Source organism: Molossus molossus, unplaced genomic scaffold (assembly GCF_014108415.1).
Source record: "Molossus molossus isolate mMolMol1 unplaced genomic scaffold, mMolMol1.p scaffold_m16_p_24, whole genome shotgun sequence".
In the NCBI taxonomy this organism is placed as follows: domain Eukaryota; kingdom Metazoa; phylum Chordata; class Mammalia; order Chiroptera; family Molossidae; genus Molossus; species Molossus molossus.
In genome coordinates, this window is record NW_023425360.1 from 6,319,710 (window position 1) to 6,346,085 (window position 26,376).

At 45.1% G+C, this 26,376-nt stretch overlaps 1 protein-coding gene across 10 annotated transcripts in view; it reads right to left on the bottom strand.

Moving 5' to 3' along the window:
• AKAP13 (A-kinase anchoring protein 13) overlaps nucleotides 1-26,376 on the bottom strand; it is a 258,664-nt gene that overhangs the window by 42,350 nt on the left and 189,938 nt on the right. For 6 of the 10 annotated variants that reach the window (XM_036278131.1, XM_036278128.1, XM_036278127.1 and 3 more), the window contains 6 exons: nucleotides 25,553-25,618; nucleotides 23,553-23,745; nucleotides 20,709-20,817; nucleotides 12,121-12,160; nucleotides 10,901-11,033; nucleotides 3,160-3,328 (listed from right to left, as the gene is read on the bottom strand). In XM_036278131.1, the coding sequence (XP_036134024.1) occupies nucleotides 3,160-3,328; nucleotides 10,901-11,033; nucleotides 12,121-12,160; nucleotides 20,709-20,817; nucleotides 23,553-23,745; nucleotides 25,553-25,618 (710 nt within the window). The remainder of the gene's footprint in view (nucleotides 1-3,159; nucleotides 3,329-10,900; nucleotides 11,034-12,120; nucleotides 12,161-20,708; nucleotides 20,818-23,552; nucleotides 23,746-25,552; nucleotides 25,619-26,376) is intronic. The other 4 variants (XM_036278132.1, XM_036278135.1, XM_036278130.1 and 1 more) reach the window with 1 other exon arrangement.

Here is a 26,376-nt window from a genome sequence, read left to right on the forward strand (position 1 = left end):
GGTTTCAGTACATGTGAACGGTGTCGACTTTAACCCTCGATCCATAAATGGTACAGGATTCTCACTCAGGGTCCGGGGAGAGGGCCTGTTCTCTTAGTGACTCTGAAGGGGCAAAGGGTAGGGTTTTCCTCGGTCCTTCAGCATGAATGTTAGTCTTTAAAAGTCTTGGTTTTCTCAGGGGCCTCAGCCCCAGCTCCGCTATGTGCCTTGAGGCCACATATCATGTCCTCGGCTCAGAGGGCTGCTCTTTATCGCCCTGATGTCGAGTTCCCTCGGGTACAGTCCTCTCTGCAGGCTCACTTATGTTGTTAGTTTTTAAAAAGAATACACTGTATCAAACGTTGTTCTGCATTATAGCAGAAGGCAGGTGTTCAGTGTTCAGTCGGCTCTACTAAGTAAGTTCCCTGTCAATTTCATACAGCCAATGAAGAAATATAATCGCTCCCTGCTTTTCTCCGAGATCAGTGCTCCCCATCCAGTGCTCCCCGCAGGGAGAACGGGCACTGCGGGGACGGAGTCACAAAGTGACTCTGGGAGACAAGAGGAAAATGTATCAGCTCTGATGCACACTGATGTGCAAGGCAAGTGGAGTTAATGTACGCACTGATACGCTGGTGCCTCACTGGGCCTGTGTATCAGACATGTCACTTTACGTGTGACACTAGAAGTTTCGGGAGGAAGAACAGGCACCTGGAAGGTGGGCTGGGACGTGTGAGGCACCTCCCCCTCCTCATTCGTTTGCTCTTGATGCTGTGATGAATGGAAGTTTACAGGTGCTCGGTGAGTGGATCATATTTAGTTTCAACTCAAAGCCAAAGAGTGCCACAAATTCTTGCAAAGAAACTATGACTCTAAGACAGTAAGTATAAATAACAATATTAATAGCTAACCAACAAACACATCTGACTTCTCTTATTCCCAGAATGAGTTCTCTATATAGATAAGGCATATATGTAATTTTTTATGTTCAATATATACCCTGTGTCAAAAAGCTAAAAATGCTTTCAAGATAGATAAACCTACTAAAAAGTGGTTGGTGACTAATGCGCTAGGCAACCAAGTTATTCCCGTACTGAGAAGCTGACTGTGGCCAGAGGCTAAGAAACTAGACTGGAGCCATTCAAAGGGTCTCCCCAGAACGAATCCTCTTAGAACCTGGGCTCCACAGTAAAAACTCCGGGGGAGCCCTGGCCAGTTCGGCTCAGCAGTTAGAGCATCGGCATGTGGTCCAGAGAGACCCAGGTTCGGTTCTCACTAAGGGCATGTACCTCAGCTGCAGTTTGTCCCCAGCCCTGGTTGGGTCGTGCGGGTGGCAGCCACTCAATGTGTCCCTTTCACGTCGATGTTTCTCTCTCTCTCTCTCTCTTCCTCTCTGTCCCCCCTGCTCTATCTGAACAAAAAATGGAAAAATGTCCTCGGGTAAGGATAAAAAAAAAACAAACTCCGGAGGACAGGGACAGTCTCTCGTTTAGAGGTCACAGAAAACGTACTATCATGCTGGAGTTCTCAGTTTGAGGCTAAGTCACATCCAAACGAGGACAGATGTGTGGAACATCTGCCCACAAGGAGGCATCAAGATTTAGATGAGAATCCCCAGGAGGTTTCTGTTTCTGTTTCTGTTTTTTTAAAATAGGACAGTAAAACACAGGGCTGCAGACAACATTAAGTCACTGTACAAGAATGGGAGCGATACAGCCAACCCTTTAACAAGCCAGGCAGCTGTAGCGCACGTCAGATGTGCTGTGTGTTAGCTGTTCTGCTCAGGAAACAAGAGACTGGAAATTATCATTGTGGTAACTTTGAATCTGCTCAGATAAACTTTAAAAATTTCCAATTGCACCCAGCCGGTGTGGCTCAGTGGTTGAGCATCGACCCATGCACCAAGAGGTCGCCGGTTCGATTCCCAGTCAGGGCACATGCCCAGGTTGTGGGCCCGATCCCCAGTGCGGGGCATGCAGGAGGCGGCCAATCAATGTTCTCCATCATTGATGTTTCTAGCTCTCTCTAAAATCAATAAAGAAATGTTAAATAAAAAAAAATTTTCATTTCCAATTTCAATAAGGTAACTCTTTTCAGTAACAAATCACTTGGGATACTCCACACAAATGACCAAACGCAAGATAATGTCATGACGTCAGGGTCTGAGAAGTGCTTCTTGGAGTCTGAGTCAGTCACTCTTTAGTCTGAATTGGTGACAGGTACATGATGCTCACACCTCAGCCCCCGGGGTGAACGGGCTGGGCTGGGGGCAGCTGGATGCTCAGACCGGTCACTCTGACCACAGCAGCCTCCTCGACTTACCCTGGTGTGTGCTACACGCATGATTACTTTGTCTGTGCCACAACATTTTCAGATGTAGTGCCCGGGAGCAGTGGTCTGCGACTGCCTGCCTGCCTGTGGGTCAAAGCTGGCCCGTGGTCTATTTTCATATGGCCCCTGGGCCACCAATGATTGTAACATTTTTAAATGGTTGAAAAATTTTTAAAAGATCAACAGGCGATGACACGCAGAAACGACAAGAAATTCAAACCTCACTGTCCGTAAATGAAGTTTTACTGGAACACAGCCGTGCTCGCTGGCCTCCGCCGTCCATGGCTGCTTTCGCGTGGCAACGGCAGGCTCCGTGGTGGCGGCCACGGAGTCTAAGACATTTGCTGTCTGCTCCCGGACAGAGGCAGTCAGGCAAGCTCTGTCTCCGAGCAGCACTCTGTCGACGCCAGGAACCACGTTCCGTGGACAGACCTGACTTTCAGCAGGTCAGGATTAGGTCATGTCACATCCCTGCCCCAAGGTCCTCACCCTTGGCAGCCTGCAGGACTGGACGTTGGCATTGCGTACCCAAGTACCAGAATAAAAACGACCTGCCATGGCACCGCTGGTGGCTTTAAGGTGGTGACCAGGAGGCTGTTTCGATGCTGACACACATTTCTGGAACAGAGAGTAGCTTGGGGACAACAGAACAGAATGTCTAAAAGCGGGGCTCTCAGAAAACACCTACAGGCTCTACGTCCTCCACCTGCAATGTGCTTCTTCACTGATGTTTAAAGGAGGATGTTAAAAGGGCTCCTTCTCCACGCAAACAAGGAAGAGATAAGGGGGCAGATGGACAGGAAATGAGAAGTGAGCTTGTTGAGCCCCGAGGGGAAGCATGGCGCTTACTTGCACAAGTGTAGGCGTCTTTGTTGGTGAAAGACTTCGCGCACTGAGTGCAGCTGATCGGGCCCACCACGGGAATGGCGCTGAACGAGTGGCCGTTGAGAAGCTTCTTGTCCTTCTCTTTAGACTCTTTCTCCTTCTCCTTCACTTTCTCTTTCTCTTTCTCCTTTTCCTGCCAAAGGAAAGAAGCGACGGTTCATTGGACACTGGAAGGGCTACCCTTTCCCTGGGCCACCCAGATGGCACGGCTGGGGAATGCTTTGAACAAACATTGACACGGTCCCGGACCATTTTTTAAAAATTAACTCGCGAGCATTAACCTGTGGAAAACCACAGGAAGCCAGGTCAGGCTAAGCAGCTCAGTAAGGGCTCACGCGGTGACTGTTCACACCGACAGGCACAGCGCCCAAGGTCCAACCCTGGAAAGAGGCCTGTGACGCTGGAGAAGGAGGTGTCTGGAGTGGCCCCGCGTCCTCAGAAAGCCACGCAGGCCATGCGTTCAGGGCCGGCTGCAGGCAGGGCACAGGAAGGGAAGACAGCAACCCGGGGACCAGCCTGAGGGGAGGCAAGATGACGGAGCGATATGAAGCGACCGAGGTTCCTCTCCGACTTCCTCCCACCAATCACACCCCAAATGAGGGCCTGTCCCTGAGGGCTTCTCCCTTACTCCAGCCAGAAATATTAAATATCCCCCACGTACACATTCAGTTTTTACTCATCAGAATTTCAAGGCTCATCGATGTGCACTTGGGCCCAATATTCAAATTGAGTTGAAGAGGAATTTAAACTCTGAAATCTTCATAAATAGTGATGGGCACTGGATCCTTATTCAAATACCGCCAGCTGTCAGGGATAATTCAGGGGCACACTACTCTCAGGAGGCTAGGACCGTGGGGGTCTAACTGTGCTCCCCACGGACGGTCCTTTAGAATCATGTCAGACTCTCAGCTGGTTCATCAATATCAACTGAACAGTTTCCTTTCAACCAATGGACCTTGAATTACAATTCACAGAGGCAGGAAGGATTTATTGGTTGTCATAATCACTAACCGAGGGACATCCATTTTCCAGGGAATGTAATATTATTGCTGCAATCTACGAAACTTCCTGGAAAATGAGCACCCCGAAATCAGTGACACCGACAGTTACTAAATGCCGTACATTCTGAATCCATGCCTTCCACGTACATTATTTCACCTGAGTCAACAACTCTGGAGGACGAAGGGTGGGCACGATGCTCCCCATTTTACAACTGAGAGGACGAAGATAACAAATAACAGCGACATTTTGAGTATTACCAGGTGCCAAGCACCGTCGTAAGGAATTCACATGGCATTTCTCATAACAACCCAATGAAGTAAGTATGTGCTATTAGCTCTCTTTTACACTTCCGGCCAGACGCTAATCCCTGCCCAAGATGGAATTAGCATCCAGATCTGGAAGACTAAGCTCAGCTCCTATTCACGTCGCTCTCTGCCAAGAGCCGGAGAGGTTTGTTGACTCACAAAAGGTCACACAGCAAATGATCAACAGAACCCATGTCTTCACTTCCTACCCTGAACCGAAACGATGAATGTTGCTAAGTCTATGATTCACGTAAAGTCCTTTTCAGTAGAAAACACAATAAAAAGCTAAGTGCTGAATTGCTACACTTGAGAACTATAAAAAAAAATAACGAGAGAAGAAGGGAGAGCAACTACCATACTTCACTTTACAAAACAGGAAACTGTTCCGAGTGGAAATTAGTAACCGCTAAAGTACATAAAACTCCAATAAAAATAAATAACAGAAACTGAGTTTTTTCAAGGCATTTCTTTTAACTAAATTCTGCTGAAGACTTTTCCATACATAAAACGTTCATCTGCAAAGCATCTGGCTTTTTAATCACGAAAGCTAATGCGTGTTCCAAGAGTAAAACAAATCTATGGCAACTTACTCTCTCAACACTCGCGATGACTTTCAAGTCTGAATAAATTAACAATTGACATCCTCGTCCTTTGCAACAACCCAAAGTAGTCCTTCCAAGGATGAAAGCAAAACAATCAACTCCACTGTCTCTCTCTGTGTTTATCAGAATTGAGTGCTTTAAGGAAGCTAGGTTCTTACCTCCCCATGGTTTGGTCCTATGAGTCTCAGTGTTATTTGGGGTACTTCATGAAAACGACACCATTTTATCGACATGATTGACCCCCATGCCAGGAAATAGACTCTCACAGGAGGGGCTCATGCCGGCAGGGCTGAGCTCAGTGACTTCATGCTGCCATCACAGAAACAGAGGAAGCCAGAGACTGGTTGAGAAAGGGAAGGAGGGAGGGCTGCGGCTGTTGATTTCCTTAACAGAAGCTTAACCATTTGAATGCCGCCAGTAAAGCCAACTACCCTAGTTACGAAGGACACAGAAAACGAAACACAGCTAATTCCCCAGACCACAGTGTGTGCGGATGGTGCTGAAGCTGGGAACGCGGGGAAGGACTGAAGTCAAATTTTTAACACTGGGAGCTAAGGAACACACCTTACCTATTTAAAAACAAATGGCTCGTTTTAGAAAAAGCAGTGTATTTCTTAGGAAACTTCATTCTCAGCGAAGTCGCCTGTGGTAAGTGGCGATGGGCTGTTTTCTGAAATTTGACTTTTCCACGTTTAACAACTGCCAAAAGGCTTTGACTGTGAAGCCAGCGTGTTTAAAGAGAAAGACGCAGAAAAAAACAACACTAGGATAATGCGAAGGAAAAGTATTTTTTGACGTTTCTAAACCTACTGTATTAGACAAGCAATTAAATTTTTTGGAAAAATCAGAGAATGAACACTGTGGAACATGCTGGGATTATGCAACCTGTCATGTTACAGATCTCTAACCAATAAGGTACCAGTAAGATTAAGAATTTGTCCAAAAAACTGCTACCCTGGTTGTCTGCAGAGAAAAAAAAATCACTGTGAAAGGCTGACTTAAAGATGGTCTCTATGAATGAGAACATCATGCATAGAGATGTGTTGGTGTTTGGACACCAAAGCCAGCAAACTTACTTAGCAGGAAACAGTCTTCTCTCTCAAAGGTACTAACAGACAAAAGCAGAAACTGCCCGTCTTCCTGTTATACTTCCTGTTTAAGTTCTCCCCCTTTCGAAAACACATCCAATGCATTTATCTGATAACTCATGCCCGTCTTCAATAATTCTTAAAAAGACATGTGAAGGGTTAGCGTCAATTTCTCAAACATAGCTCAGTGCTACAGATAAACCATATTATCCAGGAATGTGGACCATTTGCCACCTTGTGGTTGGCTCTGGGCCCCTCTGAATATTATTTAATAATTCTTTATAACCAGATATTATAAATTAACATAATAATTAACATGGATTGTAATGTATCTTGGTAAACAACTATACCTTATTTGATATGACTATATCATGCCTAATTATAAGGAAAGTAAAAATTTCCAAACCATTCTTAGAGACTTTACTAAGATTTAGAGGTGGTGATTTAATACAATAAATGCTAAAATTTTTCCTTTAAAAGGAGAAGTGGTTACATTGTACAACAGATTAATAAACACAGGCTAGATAAGCTCTAATAGTATCTCTTTAGAAATCAATTTAAAAGTAAAAATGTATCGTTTTCATAAAAAAAAGCATTTCCAAATTTTTAACATTATGGAAAAGTAACAATATTCAATAACTAAGAAAACCAGTAGTTAGTGTCACACTAAGAAGTCATTCATGTATTTTTTGTGTTGTTTAGTTTTTTGTGTTGTTTAGAGCAGCAATTTTCAACCTTTTCCATCTCCTGGCAGAAATAAACTAATTACTAAAATAATGCCGCACACCACAAATATATATATTTTTGCCAATCTGACAACAAAATAGGTATAATTTTGACTCATTCACACTGAATAGCTAGTGTTGTGTTGGCTGTAGTCATTTTTAAATTTGAGAGAAAAGAGGTCAGTGCCCCTGACTAAATAGTCAGGTATTGCATGTTTTATAAATTCTTCGGGTTGAAAATTACTGGTTTAGAGAATCACACACTCTGTATGGAAACACTCTACTGTTGGCACAAAGACAGGGTAGTTACTGTAACTTAAAAGTGTACCTGCTTCAGCCGGGTCAGTGTGGCTCAGTGGTTGAGCGTTGACCCATGAACCGAGAGGTCGCCGGTTCGATTCCCAGTCAGGGCACATGCCCAGGTTGTGGGCCAGATCCCCAGTGGGGGGCATGCAGGAGGCAGCCCATCGATGTTCTCTCTCATCAATATTTCTATCTCTCTCCCTCTCCCTTCCTCTCTCTCTCAAATCAATAAAGAAAAAATATTTTTTTAAAAAATGTATTGCTTCAAAGGACATTTGTAATACTTTCAACAATAAAGATTTAAAAAATAAAGAAATAAAATAAAATTTTTAAAAAATGTATTGCTTCAATACTTCCCCTCTTTCTTACTATCTTTTTTTTTTTTTTTTATCCTCACCCGAGGATATTTTTCCATTTTTTGTACAGATAGAGTGGGAGGGAGAGAGAGAGAGAGAAACATAGACGTGAAGGGACACATCAAGTGGCTGCCACCCACACGACCAACCAGGGCCGGGGACAAACTGCAACCGAAGTACGTGTCCTTAGCGGGAACTGAACCCGGGTCTCTCCGGACCACAGGCCGATGCTCTAACCGCTGAATCAAACTGGCCAGGGCCTTACTATCTTTTTTGTACATTGATGGAAGCTAAGCTACTCTACTGGAGGTTCTAAAATAATTTTATTTACAGTTAGCTAGTAACAATGATGAAAGGTGACTCTTAAACTTCTTAACATGTTTGACTGCTGGGGTACCGGAAACACCTGAAAAGATGAAATAGACTGCAATCTAGGGTTACAGACTTGCAATCTTTTGAGTTTCGATCGCTGGAGATAGCCCAAGACCCCGGAGATCAGATCTAGAAGCCAAGAAGGAAAGAGGAACCATCTGATTACAAAAGAGTGTCGTCATTTTGACAAGAGAGCCACAGACAGTTTCTGCCAGACTTTCCTGTCTCTAACGGACACCAATTGCCTTCCTTTCTCCTGCCCTTTCTCTTCATCCTCCCACTAGCAAAACTCTAGTCCGTGGAGATGATGAAGAGAGTTAAAAGGAAAAAAAAAAAAGCATTTGGTAACAGATTTTGTTTAAAGGAGAGCATGAAATGTCATGTGCTACTGAACGAAAGGCAGACTGCTCTTGGCTGGGAAGTCGACCACACGTGGTCCTGCCTTCATATGATCTAGTTCTGCGACCGAAGCTCACTTCTTCGGGCTTCCCTTTGTACATAAGAAGGCTGGGATGGCTTCCGTAAAGGTCAGGTCCCAGTGTCTAAGTTCAGCCTTGTATCATTGTGTTCCTGTCTGTCTGTATCAGCTCGCCAATGAGACGCATGGTGAATTCACTGTGGCGCCTTAACTCTGTGTCACTGGGCATCTGAGATGATCGAGAGGGGGTCTCACTCATTTAATGGTCTTCCCGTGAAAAGTTGGTTTGAAGAAAAGATTCCAGTTTAAAAACAGAATAAAGAACAACAAAAAATATTCTGAAATCATCCAGATTTTAAAGGTTGTTTTTTTCTTTATTTGATTTTGAGAGAGAGAGAGAAATATCAATGAGCTAGAACATCAACTGGCCGCCTCCTGCATGCCCCCCACTGGGGATCGGGCCCACAACCTGGGCATGTGCCCTGACCAGGAATCGAACCGGCGACCCTTGGTGCATGGCTCAACGCTCAACCACTGAGCCACATTGGCCAGGAGATTATAAAGGTTTTCAAGGGAAAGACCATGAGCCTGTTAGTACCTAGCAGAATGCTGAGGCGATAGAAGTCACTCATAACACTTGGCTAATTTCTATTGACCTTCCTAGATTTTCTTTTGTTGATGACACCCAGTATCCGAGCCAGCAGTGATAAATACAATAAATAAGGCTCTATTCTAAGCCTTACTGGCAATACACAGAATACCAGGAAGCATTCTGCCTTCTTCAACATTATTTTTGACTTATAAAAAAAGGCTATGAATGAAGTTAATACTTCAATATGCAATTATTCTAGAAACAGTTGGCTAGACTCTGCTCTATCTTCTAATTTTCCGGATTGTCCCATTCCTGTCCATTCTGCACTTGAGCTGGAGAAACGAGGCGAAAACACCTTTCTGGAGGCAGGTTGTGCGGGAAAATCCTGATAGATGAGCAAACCTAGCATTAGCCGGAAGCAAGAGATCTGGACCTGGCCGGATGGGCTCAGCAATTAGAGCGTCGGCCCGCGGACCAAAGAGTGTCGAGTTCGGTTATGGTCAAGGGCACATTCCTCGGTTGTGGTTCGGTCCCCAGCCCTGGGTGGGTCAATGTGGGAGGCAACCAATGTGTTTTTCTCACATCTCTCTCTCTTTCTCTCTCTCTCCCTCCCTTTCTCCCACTCTTTCTAAAGAAAAATAAAAAAAATATCCTTGGGTGAGGATTTAAAAAAAAGAAAGAGGTCTTATTTACGAAACAGTCAAACACATTGACTATGTTTCTATCACCCCACTGAACTGAGGGCCTGAGACGCCTACAGTTTTGTTTTCTGGGGGGAAGGAGTGTGGGGAGGTACACCCTGACATCAGGACTCTGGGCTTCAGTGTCTGCTTAGTCCCTGACTTCTACGTGTGTTCGTACACCCGTGTGTATGTCTAGACCCCAGCACGCGCATGCGCGCACACACACGGACAAGTGCTCCCTTGGCAAGAGCTCCTGGACGGATTTCCAGTATGTCTTACTTTTTTCTCCCTTTGTTGGGGTTGGGTGGACAAACGCAGTGCCACAGAAGCCGAGGTAAAAGCTTGTCCCCAACACTGGCAATCAGTATAAAGAAGGTTATGTCCCCTTGGTTCTTTCTTTGTAAAATAAACTTTTAAAAAAAGATCAGAAGAGTTGCTGTTTCTCTTTGGGGTTCTTATTGGTGCTTTTTAGTCTTCTTGTAATGAGCGAGAAAAAATGAATACGTTTACAAACGTGTGTGTATGTTATTTCAACCTCTTAAAGCACTAAAGAGGATATACTGCACCTGCTCCTAGTTACCAACGGAGCGAAGAGTTCCTACTTGTCTTGCAAGTTCCTGTTACTTTGTGTGGGAAAATCTTTCTAACCCCCCAGACCAGTGGTTCTCAACCTTCCTAATGCCGCGACCCTTTAATACAGTTCCTCATGTTGTGGTGACCCCCAACATGAAATTAGTTTTGTTGCTACTTCATAACTGTAATTTTGCTGCTGTTATGTCTTAGGCGACCCCTGTGCAAGGGTCGTTCGATCCCCAAAGGGGTCGCAACCCACAGATTGAGACCCGCTGCCCTAGACCCAAATATAAATAGTCTCCATTCCCTGACCTTGGCCTGAATGTCCTCAGATGCATTTTAAACCTGGTAACTGATTTAAGCACCAGAGTGGCACCGGAATCTTTGGTTCCATAGGAGGGGCACAAATGCACCCGGGAAAGGTATCTCACCCCCAGAAAAGGGAGAGAATCTCGACCTAACAGGGTTGCAGAAAGGGTTGCATCAGACAGTGTATGAAAACCTCGAAGCAACGTGCTAAACACTCGGCCAGTGGTATTACCTCTTGTTATCTTTCTTGCTGTTATAGGTACTTTTTACTATTAGGCTATTTCAGGGGGTAGCTCTGAATTTATTTCCACACGCCCTCACTTCGTTAGTGTGCAGATGGACTGAGACACACGGGGAAAGCCCACGGCGCTACTCACTTTGCTCTTCTTACTGCTGGACATTTTATTCTTGATGTAGCTGAAGGTTCGGCTGACTTTCGTTCCCGTCTTCCCTTCCAGATCCTTCTTGGAGTGGCTCTGTGGCAGGAAACCGTAGTTCTCTTCTGTTATACTAATAAAAATAAAAAGATTGATTTGAAAAAAAACAAAACAAAAACACTACAGAAGTTATTTTTTGAAAATCAAAACACCTTCTATGTAATTCTTTGTAGCCATTTTCATCATATATTAGTTTAGCTACAAATCCATCATCTCGCACAGGCAAATGGGAGGCGGAGTGAGAGACGGACAGAGGCTGCTCAACAGCTTGATACAGGAGCATCTGACAATAACCCCACACAATGGCCATGTTCTGTTGCCAAAAGTACTGCATCATCTCCCATTATCACATGAAGGGGGAGTCCAGCACAGTAAGAGACTTTGAGAAGGATCATATTCATATAACTTTTATAACAATATATTGTTATCGCTCTATTTTATTATTGCTATTCACTTACTATGTCTGATTCATACGTTAAACTTTGTCATTCATATATAAGAATATATAGTATATATAGAGTTTGGTACTGTCTGCGGTTTCAGGTGACCACTGGGGTTTTGGGAAAGTAACCCTGTGGACAAGGGAGGACCAGTGCACACACGCACAGGAACAAAATGTTGTTAGACGAGAATTAAAAATCCCGCCCTAGTCGGTTTGGCTCAGCGGTTAGAGTGTCAGCCTGCGGTCCAGAGGGACCCGGGTTCGGTTCCCGCTAAGGGCACGTACCTCGGTTGCAGTTTGTCCCCGGCCCTGGTTGGTCGTGCGGGTGGCGGCCACTCGATGTGTCCCTTTCACATCGATGTTTCTCTCTCTCTCTCTCCCTCCTGCTCTATCTGAACAAAGAATGAAAAAGTGTCCTCAGGTGAGGATAAAAAAAAAATCCCCATAAGCAAAGAGCACAAAAGTCAAATAAATGAAAACAATAATCTTTATCAGTAGGCTAGTGTCAAGAATAAAAGTGGAAAAAGTGCTGATGAAGAGATTATTTAAAAAGGATACACTCTTCATCACAAACCACTACTAACCAATGTTACATATTCATCGCTCAAGAAAGTCAATGAACTCAATTGACTTAGTTCGCTTAGTTAAGTGCCGTAACATGTTTTGGATCTCCTCCATTTGACCCTGGGGAAAGGAGTAACACATGAACGGACAGTACCTCTCCGTCAGGTTAGCACTGGTGTAGAAAGCCCGAGAATCTAGAAAACAAACCACAGAGAAAACGTTAGAACTGGAGGCTTGTGCCCGAAGGACAGACAAAATCCTAAACTCTTTACAGTGACAAAGCAGATGCAGCCTCTGAAAGCCAGCGTGCGGTGCCTCCTCCTCCTAAGGGTTTGGGAGAAGGAAAGTTAACCTTGAAACCCTCCAATGAAAACTGTGACAGGGCCCTGGCCGGTTTGGCTCAGCGGTTAGAGCGTCCGCCTGCGGTCCTGAGAGACCCGGGTTCGGTTCCCGCTGAGGGCATGTGCCGCGGTTGCAGTTTGTCCCCGGCCCTGGTTAGTCGTGCAGGTGGCGGCCACTCGATGTGTCCCTTTCACATCGATGTTTCTCTCTCTCTCTTCCTCTCTCTCCCTCACACTCTATCTGTACAAAACATAAAAAAATGTCCTCGGGTGAGGATAAAAAAAAAAAGAAAACTGTGACAGGGAGTGCATCTCACGACACAGGGAACGAAGTTTAATCCAGGATTCAAGTCACTAAACATACCCCAAACTAAGATGTTTTCCCTAATGTTACCACACACACAAAACGTGTAATTGTTGGTACTTGGCAAATTCAGGTCCCACTGGCCATCATTCTGACATGATGCCCCAGGAAGAATACAAAATAAAAAATGAAATATCGTATTCTGTATGCTGTTCGTTTCGCTGTCATGTATTTCTGCACTAAAAATCTACGTCATACGTATGTGATATTCTCCGGAACATTCCTGGAACTGGGTTAGTGGACAGAAAGGGGCTTCCGAGCTGGCTTGTAAGGTCTTGACCATGTCCCTAATTTGGGGTGAGATCTCTGGACTTGATGTCATCCGTGAAAGGAGGGGATGGCGCAGATGTTGGGGTCCTCTCCAGGTGCGGACTTGATAAGCTAAGTGTGCACAGTCTTCCCCCTCCCACACTATGAGACCATGACCTGAGGCAGGCCCCTGGGCTCCCTGCTCCCCACAAGTTTCTGGAGAGCCGACGCAGCCTCGTCCCTCTCCTGTCGCCTCTCCCGTCCCGGGCCCTTCCCTGCCCCCAGACTGTACCCAGCTTTAATTATCGTACTCTCCAAGTTAAAAAAACAAACGCAATGAAAACTAGGACTAAGTCAGACAGCAGGGCGGTAAGTGGAAGAACAGAAGGCACACCGCTGTCATTAGCCCCCCCACTCCCAAATTGTTCCAGATTCTGAACAGATGCAAAATCCCAGTCACTACTAAGTAAATAGCCAAAAGGTGGGAATAATGCATAAGAAACTTAAAACTCTTAAGTCTTCAAAAGACTGCTTTCTGTAGCTTTTCTTTGACCTATTTGCTGTTCTTCTTCTAGTCACTTACAATGTATGGTACCAACAGCCGGGTGAGAGGGACAGAGGAGCCGAGTAAGAATATGATCGGGGACCCGTCCCTCAGTTCTGCATGGCCTAGGTGTGAAATCATCAGCATTTTAATCTCAGGAGGCCTTGATTTACTAAGACAAAGTCAACAAACAAACAAAAACCCCCAAAGTATGATTCAGATCAGCGTCTTGAAAACTTTTTCCACCCAAATGAGCCCTGAATGTAACATCCAGCAATAAATTCTCAACCCTGTTGTCTACCTAAGCATTACCTAGTAAGTTACTGCACCAGTGATAGGAACAAACTGAAAATAAAATCCATTAAAAACACCAACCGGCACAGAGCCTAACCAAACCAAAATTAGGCTCCCCGTAGATTTTTGGTGAATCAATTAAAAACGGCACCTTGGCGCTGACGTTCCTGAAGTGTCTTCAGGTTTTAGGGCATGGAAGAGTATGAAATAACCAGTATTACTTCCATGCTGTGATTACTCACAACACCAAAGAAATCTGCCACTAAATTTAACTTACTAATAAGTTTGTGAACACAAGGCAGCGAATACTACCTTGGGAAATCCACAATGTACACGTTGCCGTCCGAAACCTGCTGAAACCAGTTTCCTCAATGCACTTGGCCATAGGTCCACCCCCTCTGCCTCTTCTCCTGCTGCCCTGCCCCCCCCCCCCCCCCCCCCCCCCCGCTCACTGGTATTTCTGGGTTTAAGGAGCACATCTGGAGGAATGGTGTATACTTGATTCAAAGGTTTCTTCAAGCTCCGGCTCTTTTCTGCGTCCTTCCTAACTTTCATCATCATCATTTTCTTTTAGTGGTAGAAGAAATACTACCAGGACCCCTGTCTGCTTTCTCTGTTGTGCTGCCTATGTCCCACAGTATCATGAACACGTTGAGATGCAACAGCCTGAGAATTTCTGAGCACGCAAAGTTGTCAGTGGATGTTCACAACTTCCCTCTTACTGTAAGTGGCATAAAGTATCTTATCGTGTGCCTGTTTCCCACACATCTGTGAGTTGTGAAAAGGTACTGAATATATGACATCCACTTAAAGGAAATTAATTAAACTCTGCCTTAGTGTGGATAGGCACTTTCCTTTAAGGACAATGCCAAAAATGTCACCCTGAGCTAACACTGCTTAAAATATTACAATTTAATTTTGTGGAAAGGGTCAGCAAGCGGTAGGGAATCAGGGTGCCCAGGCATGTAGATATTCTAATTGCCCGAGACTCTTATTAGTTATATGAAATAAAGACAATTCATCATTTAACTTTCTGTTAGAAATAATTTTGCCATTAAAAATAGCCCCGGAATATGGTACAATCTTGCAGAATTGAAAACGGTAATGTTCATAAAAAGGGGGGGAGGGCTCACTTCCTGTCCAAGTTTACTAAAACGGGTACCTTGGCAAGTTTTTTGTCTAGGTGTTGTCAAGTAAGAACATATTTATCTGAAACCTACGGTGCAGAAAAGGGACAAGGGAAAAATAAAGTTCCAAGGAGGGGAAAGAGGAGGAAAAGGTGAGAAGAAGAAAAACTTAACATCAGCTTTCAAACACCACGGGTGGACTTGTAGATATCTGTCCCATGGGACAAAATAAGTGAAACGGGGGCAGATGAAAACCACATTATGAAATGGAAAGTTTGGTGAAATCACTGCTCAGTATTACAGAAGGTGCAAGGAGGGATGGGAACACACCCTTCATGTCGTTGAAGAAATCTGTGTCCTGGGACAGGCCCCTGGATTAAGCAGTGGAGGTAGTGGACAGAAGACAAACACGGTTTGATCCAGATTAATTTCCAAAGCAAAGCGTGAAAGCAAACGGCTTAGACATGACGGCATGCAGGGGGGCGAAAGTCCCCAGACGGTTTCTTAGTGCTAAGCCTAGAGCATTTTCAGGGCTGGTCAGACCCTGGGGAGCAGCCCCTGGACACCACGGTTGCTTACTTACTCTGCGGCTCCTCCTCCTCACCACTGGAATGAGAAGAGCCGAGAGAAAAGAGAGTTTTAGACTTAAGGAGGAGCGGAGAGATGCTGACGGAGAAGGAGATCCGCCGTGACGGCTGCGGCTGCTGCTGGGCTGCTAAGTGGGTCAACGGGAGACGTTAGAACAGGCACAGATCACACCAGGACGAAGGCACAGGCACCACCAACCCAAGTGGGACAGAACGCCACTGGCCTGCAGGGTTCCCAGAAGGGCTGTCTAGACAAGCAATGCAATTTATTCACATGGTCATCTTTATTTCTGAATATATGGAATTCTAAGGCAGCTTAAAACTCATCCAACAAATATGTACTTGTTAGATTATAAAAAAAGGAGTGAATTATTTTTTTTTAGTATGTTTTTACTGATTTCTTTGAGAGAGAGAGGGAGAGAAACATCGATGTGACAGAGAAACATTGATCCGCCGCCTCCTGCACGCCCCCTACTGGGGATCGAGTGGCAGCCCAGGCATGTGCCCTGACCAGGAATCGAACTGGGACCTCTCAGTCCACGGGACGATACTCACTCCACGGGAGATACTCAGTCCACTGAGCCACGCCGGCCAGGCAAGAAGTAAATTATTTTTAATGGTCATAATTTATAGCTGGCATTATTTTCCCTTCAACGTAAAAACATCAGAAACAGTGTCATCCCTCAGGATTCTGCATCTGGCTCTCTTCCTCCTCACCCCAAATCTCCTCATTCCCTCTGATCTCTTAACTCGTCTGCACATAATATATACTGGTGACTTATGACTTCTACTTTCCAGCCAGATCTCTCCTTTGAGCTCAAGATTCATTCATCTCACTACTCACCTGTACGTGGGTGTCCCGTAGGCAACTCAAACGAAACCAGGACCTAAGTAAACTTATCTTGTCCTCCAGATCTGCTCCTCCTCCTTCATGGGGGGGAGGGAGTACCTGAATCTAATTCATTATTCAAAACTGAAATGTGGGCACCATCCCTGCTTGAATCCTTATGTCACATCTCAGTCCTTTTGATTTTGTCTTCTGGAATTTTCTGAACATCCACTTCTCTCCTCCTGCCACTGCTGTAGGCCCTGATTCAGGTCCCCAAATACTCTCATCTGAATCCTGGAATGGCCCCCACCGCTATGCCCGCCTCTCTTACCCAACACGCTCTTCATGACGTGTTCCATTCAATTGATCAGTAATGTGAACAACGTAAATCACTCCACTGCTCTTAGATGACAAGCCCAAGTCTCTCAGTCCATCTTTCCACATACTAATTCGCTCAGCAAATTCTTTTCTTTTGGTCTGAACTTCGGGGGCGCTTGACCAAATTTTTCTTCTGACATATCTGTCCATGTTATTTTCCAAATAACGTATTTGGAAAAGAAATGTATTCCGATGCGTTCTCATCCCACTGGCCACGGTTAGAAGAAGAGAGAAAAGTAGCAGAGAAAGTAGAGATGAAACATCCCCATCAGCACTGATGCCTGACTCTCTGGGGGCGCACGCGGATCTCTGGCCACATGGATTATTATCTGTTTAGATCTGGTGCGTATTACATATGAAAAGGGCACAGGTCAGCTCTCAAGACTGACTTTGCTTTCACAGTCTAATGCCAACTATTAAATTACAAGCCCGTGTTCCCATCGAGGCACACAGAAGGAACGTGGTCAATTGCCACAGGAGGAGTGAGGGTATCCGAATGATCAGGACAAGTGCCACTTGTGAACACCACTCTGATAACCATGCGACATGGAGGAGGAAATGAAATCTCATTCAAGAAGCCCGTGAAGTTAAAATATCTCAGGGGTACAGCTCTCCTTTGAACACTGCCACCAGTAATGTGTTAGAGTCCTTCCAGGGATACAATCAACGTGCTGGCTTCTCTACTGTTTGTAGGCATCTACTGGGCACAAGCAATGGAACCGTGTAAGGTTGAAACACTAAACTAGCCCTGGCCAGTTTGGCTCAGCAGTCAGAGTATTGGCCTGAGGGCCGAAGGGTCTCTGGTTTGATTCCGGTCAAGGGCACGGACCTGGGTTGCAGGTTTGACCCCCAGCCCTGGTCGAGGTCATGTGGGAGGCGACCAATCGATGTGTCTCTCTCATGTTGATGTTTCCCTCTCTCGGTCTCTCTTCTTCCCTCCCTCCCTCCGTTCCATTCTCTTTAAAGAGATCAGTGGGAAAATATCCTCGGGCGAGGAGTAACAAAAATAAACAATAAAATAAAATAAAAACGGAATTATTCCTTTAAGAAGCTTCTTCTTAAATCCCGTCTGGAAACGGTGCGCGTCTCCTGGCAGGCTGGGGGTCCCCACCCCATCCTCTCTGACGCAATGAGGAGGAACGCTGCAACACCCTTCCTGGGGCGGATTCTCCGAGGGCTGTCCTGCTGGAGTTTCCCACGCAGCACGGAGGGTCGCAGCCACTCTGCGTCTCGAACAGGAGCCGGCAAGATGCGTCCACCGCTGTTCTTCCATCAACACCGCAGATCGGAGCTAGGAAGCTCTCCCACCCATTGTGGTCCCTCAATCAGTTGCCGCCCGTCTGATTTTCCATCCCACGAAATGATGCGGAAATATCTTAGTCACCGGCTGTACTCGGTGTCTCCCTCTGCATCAGTGGGTTTTTGCAACGGATCCCCGCTCAGGAATGAGGCTGGGAGTTTGTCTGTTTTTCTAATCTAGCAAACGATACAAGACCTTCCAGACGGCGGCTCGGTGAAGGTCCATTTTCAGAGATGTCTGAATGTGAAAGACCGTGGGGGAAGCAGCTCATTTCTTTCTTTCTTCTTTTTTATTTTATTTTTTTGTTACTCCTCACCCGAGGACATTTTTCCATTGATTATTCTAGATAGACTGGAAGTGAGGGAAATTACGATGGAGAGAAAGAGAGGCATCAATTGGTTGCCTCCCGCATGACCCCGACCAAGGCCAGAGATCGAACCTGCAACCCAGGTACGTGCCCTTGACCTGGAATTGAACCCGCAACACCTTGGTCCATGGGCCGATGCTCTAACCACTGAGCAAACTGGCCAAGGTAGCTCCTAATTTCTTTAAAGGAAGAAGACAGAACACAGGCAGAAGCTGAAAAGTAATGAGAGAAGGCTGATTTCAGAAAGTATTTTGTCCCTCGACAAGCGTGTTCGTTAGACAAAATCATTTTCCCACTTAAAGAAAATGAGGGACAATGTCCTAGTTTAACATCGCTGAAACTATACTCAGAGAAAAATGGACCTGCGCTCCGTTCTGGGCACTGGGAACTAACTCCATAACGCTAACAAGAACTTGTCATAAGCCGGAGAATATGCTAAGGACTTTAAAATAAAGTCACAGTTAAGCCTTATCATATTATTATCCCTGTCTAACAGTTCAAATAATTGAGGCAGAGTTTTAGTATCTATCTAGCCCAAGGTGCAACAGCCACTAGGTGTACCAAACGTTCGGGCTACACAGTCACTGTGTAGGTATTACTGATGACAGTCTCAGCTAGGACCATGACCAAAGATGGGTCATGAGATCTGGAACCGAAGCTCTGCGTCTGTAGGCAACTGAGAACTCTCGGCTGTCCTGATGCCTCGAGGCACAGCACAGGGAACAGAAGTTCCGGTGGTCTGTTCGACAGCCAGGACTGTTCCATCTACCACAGAATGCATCATGTTTCTGGTGCAGAACAGAAAATATAGTTGGGAAAACTAACTGTGCAAGGGGAGGGAGTAAGGAGAAATAAGTGACTGAGCTCCAGTTACAGCACATGCTGGCTCAGGGAAGTGGGGCCAGTCAACCAACTTGCGACCTCCCCTCCAAACCTGCTGAGATGTACGCTACCCATCAGAAAGAGGGCACCCTGTTCTAATGAAAGGATTGAACCCTCGCTGAAAGCTGCACCCTGACAGCGGTCAGTCCCCCAGGGAGCTGAGGAGAAGCGTCCCCAGGAACGAGCAGCAAGCATCTCTGGACTCGAGGTCGGAGTTCCGTGGGAGCTCCCTGCGTCATGTACGGTGCTGGGCCAGCAACTGAGAACACAGGAAAAAGCCATCTGGCATTTTGGGGGAGGAAATAATGAAGTGTTTCATGCATGAGGCAAGAGAGCGCTTGTCAAAAATATAGGAGAAAGGCCTCTCTGTGGGACACATTCTGTCACTGTGGGGTATCCGCTCCACCGGTCACCACGCTAGTCCAGGAAGGAGGGTACACAGAGCTGACATGTCTCACTCAAGGGTGCTTTCCGCTCTGTCTCCGGCACTACAGGCTCATCAAATCCACTATCAACCATTACTAAATATACTAATTTTCATCCGATGTCAACAAAACCTCTGATCCAGAGCCAAATCAAAGCAAAACCCCAACAAAGGCGGGAAAAGCCGTTTCTGTTACAGTTCTATGTACACCTGTAGCTCTGAGAATAAGTCACGTTAGGCACCTTTCCAAACAGGCCAGGCTGGTATTTGAAGCAGTAATCGTATGTATCTGTACATCAAGCTCTCACTGACTACTCACGGGAAAAAAAATATCAGTGTTTTAAAAATAATACAAAAAAGTGAGTTTTGTTTTTTTTCCCACAAAGAACAAGCTGCCTTTCTGGGACAAACATTGGGATCCAATGTAAATGTCTTCGAGTATCTTTCATTTGAAAATGTCCTGTGCTCATGGAAGCCAGAGAGCTCTCTATAACTTCAGTCAATGGACCCTGGACTTCATGCACTTGCATTAATCAGTTTCACACGTAATCCCCTTAGCACTCACTTAACCAAAACCCTATCTCAGTCTTTCTTTGTCCTTCACGAACTTGACCTTGTTGAAGAGCTCAGGAAAATAACAGTGGATAAAATTTGTGGAATAGTACTGCAGTAAAACAAGAACATCCTTGAGACATAAGAGCATCAAGTCTCTTAACATTTGGGGACTCCAAGCAAACACAATTGGTCATTCTTTGTATTGTTTTTGCAATTAATTTTAAAGCCTAAAAACTATTTCCAACTAAGTTTTAAAAAATGTGTCAGGGTCAGGCCGCCACATATAATAAATTTAAAGTATCAGGGAGATATTTAATTAGTAAGAGGAGAATGATCACAAAGCTGAAATCCACTTCACCTTTTCTGTTTAAATGACGAGCCAGTCATTCAGAGGAAGAGGCAAGCAAATTTTGGGAGTTAATATTACAGGGTCTGAGAGTGAGAAAAATGACAGAAAGAGTTTTAAATACATTTAAAATTTTAACGAAGTAATATACTCACTGTCCAACCCAGGATGGCTGATGGTCATTAATGAGACGGATTTTGTCAACGTAGAAGAAATGGCTGATGTACAGTAATTGAATCCCTGCTGTTTAGATCTGTGACATGTCTGTAAAGGAAAGAGAAGGGAAGAAATTCATGCTCTTGTATTCTTGATGAGCACGAAACTTTACATTCTGCAGTCAGACAGACTTGGACCGAAGCCAGACCTTGCCTGCCACTTACCAGCTGCTCAACTGCAGAGAAGTTACTCAGCTTTTCTGAGCCTGTTTTCTTATCTGTACACTGGGGATAATTAGAGTATGCACCCTTTACAGTGGTTTCCTACCCCTGACAATAATTAACACCGTTTCAAACTTAGTAAGTGTTTAATTAACATCGGCTGAATGCATAATCAAATAAAATAATTTCACTAGAAATATCAAACTACATACGGTTCTTGTTCTTTGAAAATCTACTCTCTCTTATAGAAGTATAGTAATGATGCTCTGATCTTAAAGAGGGAGAAACAGAGGAGCAAGTAAGAAGGTTTCAGGATGACAAGCAAAGCAGCCCCGTGTCTGGAAAGAAAACTGAATGTCTTTCACTTCCTCTTCTAAGATCGGACTGCTTCTCTACACAAGGGTGATGGAAACTCAATCAATTTAACTCCCTCCAAAAATTCAGAGGCTTCAAGGCCTTGTAATCCAACCAACTGCAGAAATTCCTGCAACATTGGCCCTGAAATAGTCAGTGGTAACCAGCACACTCCTGTTGTTTGGAGAGCCCATTAATTGTGAACGAACAACTATGAAAAGTCCCTTGCCGTCGTGGGAGGCTGAAATCTGCCTCCTTCTGACTTGCAGGGGGTGGTGGAATGAAAACCCGTTACTAGCATGAACTCCACCCGCCTGCGCTCAGGACTTCTGATTATTTAGAGCTTGTTTCCTGTGTAACCATGGAGTCTGAGGCACAGTTGCTATGTTTCCAATACAACTGTGAGGTCTGAAAAATGACCTCAGGGCAAGGCAGAGACTTTCAACAGGAAGTTGGCTGCAGGCAACTCCTCCAGATTGGAGATGCAGACAGCTTGGATATTCACTCTGAGGTTGCACAGCAGATGAAAAACTGGAGGTTCGCAGAGTTCCAGGAAGGCCAGGCGCAGCTGGCCTCCTTGAGGCCTTCGATTTGATCTTCATTAGGCCTAAATTCTCATAGGCTTTCACATGGCCATAAGCAACACCTTCATTACTGCCTCCTGGTGCCAGATTTATATTTGGTCACATCACTGCTATGTAGTAGGATGTAATAAAAATTAAATGTCTACACAAAACCTCAGACACCTTTTCAAAGTACAGGCTGTTCCATATTTGTGTTTGCTTGCTGAATTAGAAAAGTTTTGGGGGTGGGAGGAGGTAGAAGAGGGTAAAGGGGGGATAAATAGTGATGGAAAGAGATGACATAGGTGGTGAACATACAACACTTATATATAGATAATATAATTGTATTAACCAATGTCACCCCAATATATATTCAACAACAAAAAAGAGATGTTCCACTATATTTTTACCTAAAATTCCAGTCACCTATTCAGACAGGTGTTAACCTTTTTTGTTTGTTTAGTTAGAAATGTTTCACATGACCCGACCAGGGTGGCTCAGTGGTTGAGCATCGACCCACGCACCAAGAGGTCGCTGGTTCGATTCCCGGTCAGGGCACATGCCCAGGTTGTGGGCCTGATCCCCAGTGGGGGGCATGCAGGAGGCGGCCAGTCTATGTTCTCTCTCATCAGTGTTTCTCTCTCTCTCTCCCTCTCCCTCTAAAAATCAATTAAAAAAAAACAAAAAAACCCAAAATGTTACATTTGCATATATATCCTGAAATGCTCTCAGAAATTAATCCAAAGTCTCCTTTGCCCAAGAGGAGGAAGCGGGGGCGGGGCGGGGATGTTGGAAAAGCGTATCATTCAAATTCTCAACTCAAAAACTCCCCAAGGGGGTGTCAGAAGTGCTAAGTGATAAGGAAGGGCTGGAGAAGACAGAACTGAGAAAAAGTCACTTGATTTGGTGACAGGGAAACTCATGGCCTTCAAGAGAGGACTTTCAGGAGTATGGACAGGAAGAGATCATTAGGGGTGAGGCTAAGACAGCAGGGAGTGTAGGTGCTATCGCAAGAACTGGCAGTGATAGGAAGGAGAGAGAGTGAACAGCCCTTTCCTAGAAAGGTGATGAGAAAGAGTAAGATTTGTTTGCCCGGGCTGGTGCGGCTCAGTGCATGGGCATTGTCCTGTGCACCAAAAGGTCACAGTTCAATTCCCAGTCAGGTACATGCCGGGGCTGCAGGCTCCATCCCTGGTAAGGGGCACGCAGGAGGCAGCCAATCGATGTTACACTCTCACATCAATGTTCCCTCTCTCTCCCTTTCTCTATCTCTAAAAATCAATAAACTATTATTTAAAAAAAAAAAAGTAAGATTTTTTTTTTGTCCTAGGAAAGAGAAACTTGAGATGTCTATGAAAATTGGGAAATTCAATAATGGTATGTGAAACCCTTCAAAACTCATTTGACTATTAGGGGGGTAAAAGAAGGAGAAAGACAATTTAATGTCCTAGGTACTTTGCTAATTAAAAATAAAAGTTGCTTTGGTGGAGTATTTAAATCTATGCGGATTACTAATATTCTTTAATTGGCATTAAGTGCTAAAAACCTGTTTTGTGCTAGACTGAGTTTACTATGGGTAAGTAACTGTCGCTGTTGGCCTCAGATTAACGGACTACTGCCTTCGTTGTTTGTAGTGTAAGGACACAGTGAGGGAAACGAAATTAAGGCTTTCCAAACTAGCATCATCTCTGCCTTTCAACCTTACCTGATGACCAAACATCCTGTGTTCTCTCTGGCCCGATTCCAGATCCTCTTCTGACAGTGACACCAAAGAGTCACCTCGCTCCTCACCACTGAAAGGGTGCCTGAGCTCTTTGGTGTTTGCAGAGCTGACCTCCAGGGATGAGGGGGGCTGGTTCCCCACACCAGCTCCTCCAGCCAAGCCTTCTAGGCTGAAACTGAACACAGAGCACAAGAGTTAACTCCCTCGATTTCCGAGTCTCTGAAAGAAAGGAGGATACAAAGCCCTTTCGTGCGATCTCTCTTGCTCACGTGTTATTTCTACGTCAAGTAGCAAGGCTGCCTATGAGGCCCAGCACAGATGAGCACCCCCGAGCTCCCCCCTCAGGTCTCGGAGTGCTGAGGAAGAACACACCACTTAGACTGTCTTACCTCGGTCAACCTGTTCACACGATGAACCGTCTAAGGTCATCTTCTGATTTCCCCCCCCCCCCAATATATCATATGGACAGACCATATGCCTTTACTGATTTTTTATTTATGATTTGTCCCTTGCTTTTTGCACGAATCTAGCTCTGCTAATGCCAAATAGTTAAATGGCACAGAGAAAAATGAGCATAAGTAACTTTCAGAAGACACATGAAGAGACAGACTTGCCCGACTCCATTAGGTCGACCTTTGTAACTTGACGTTCAACTACAGTCTCGCTGAGCTTTCTAGCTTCATAGGTGAGCATCCACCCCAGGAAACCCACGTGGTACCCATTAGCATTATTGTCTGTGCACATCTGGACAACAACTGCTTGACACACTTCCTGAGGACTGTTAGTTGCAGACAGGCACACAGGACACCTTGAAGAACAAAAGCTGAAAAGCTATTAGGTCTAAAAGTTCTAACTTTTTGTCCTGATATTGACCAAGGAGAGAAAAAAAGGCCAAGTTCGGGTTTCGTAGCCAAACTGGGATCCCTGGATTAAAGAATGTTGTGGTTTGCAGAGTAAAAACCTCTTTCTATAAGCAGGTGGCCATAGAGAGAGGGTAGCCTCTAACCTCATTGGGGTTGGCTGGCCAGAATAACTCACGTTACAACTACAAGGAAGGCTTCTTTAAAACAAACAAGATCTCAAAATATAGCTGTAGCTGGACGTGTCCTCAGTTACGAGCAGATGAGCTGTGTTCGAAGGGATACTGAAGCTGTTTCGTTATTTCTGCTCAAACCGGACAGTTAATTGCTACCAACGATTCACAAATGGCAGTCCAGAAAGGCTTGTATTTGTTTTTTTGTTTCACAAATTACTTACTATGAACTGAAACCATATGTCTCTATTTTCTCTAGTGGGTGAATTAAACAATGGATTTGGTTTTCCTTATTTCAATATGACAATAGAAATCATGACTGAACTATAAGTAATGTTGCTGTAAAAGTCATCTTTAATCCCGGGGATAAGAAGACAGGCAAACGAAGAAGAAATTTAGTTTTCTATTGCGAATGATTTGTAAAAGCCTGAGAAAACCAGACCTACGATCGCCACAAAACGTAAGCCTGAAAATGTCTGAGTCATTAAATCCGACTGCTTAGTAGAGAGAACATCGAACGAGGAGCCGTCAATTTGGACTCGAAAGCTATTGGTGGGTTTGGTAGCATAACAGAAGTAAGGGCATCTCAGGAGCTGCGTTGCTTCTGTATTGCTTTCCTCGGGATGAGGGAATTCCCAGGATCGGGGAACGAGGCCAGATCAACACAAAAAGAGACGTGTTCTCGCATTACCATGGAGACACGTCTGCAGAAAACACCAATCTACAGCCCCGGAGACAAAGAGGATGCGCCAAGGTACACCATCCGACTCCTGGGCTGTGCCCCGTCAACCGGATTAGGGATGCTGACAGCAGAGGCAACGGAACAGTGGGCTCGCAGACCAAGCAGGCGCCCCTCCGCCATCCAGCCACAGAGAAGCCAGTCCAAGCCAAAAGCCCACGCGCCACGCTGTGTGACCCCCCTCCGGCCGGACACACGACGATTCCATACCTTCTGTAGTTAAAGTCAGCACCCAGGGCAGCAGAATACTGCACACCAGAGGGACACCAGCTCATACTAGGGGTGACGCCAGACACAGAGACAGAATTGGAGGGAGAAAAGATGAAACAGGGATGAGGTTACTGGGTTTAAAAAGAAAGGGCACAGTTACAGACAGATGGATCGATCTGAACATCAAAACATTAGAAACGCAACACTGATTTAGAAAAAGGCTGGAATAAAAACCACGGGAGCTTTGAGAATGTGTTCTACTGATGTTTGGCTAGGTGATGTGTTGGAAATGACTCTGTGAGCTCCTTACAGGATAACAAATCCAATGGGAAACCAAGTTCCTTCTAGACAACCCTGACGAAGAACCCCCTTGAGGCTTCCTGTGCCCGCATCCTCTGGGGGTGTTTCTCCATGACTGGGACAGTCTCTGCGTATACGCCCCTGTTCCCACCTCTCTCTCACCACAGCATCTCGGAACCTTAGCTGGAGGGAACAATGACAGGCCACACTGTGGCGGCAGGCTCACTGAGTCATTGGTTTCCTCGTGTGCTGTTAGTAAGGATCCCTCTAAGCTGGACAATTCATAAATCTGTCATAATGACGACACCCAGTCAAGACTCAAATCCCTTTTCAAACCCCCTCTCCAGGTTCTCATGGTAAAAATAAGGCATATGGCAATGGTCACTTTTGCTTGCGTTTTAATAATGAAGGGATTCATTTCATTTTTTTTTTTAAAGCAATTCTATCATACTCAGAAACTTGTCTTTTGAATTTCCATACAAAAATTTTAAACTTCATTTATTGGTTCATCGACTTCCTCGACT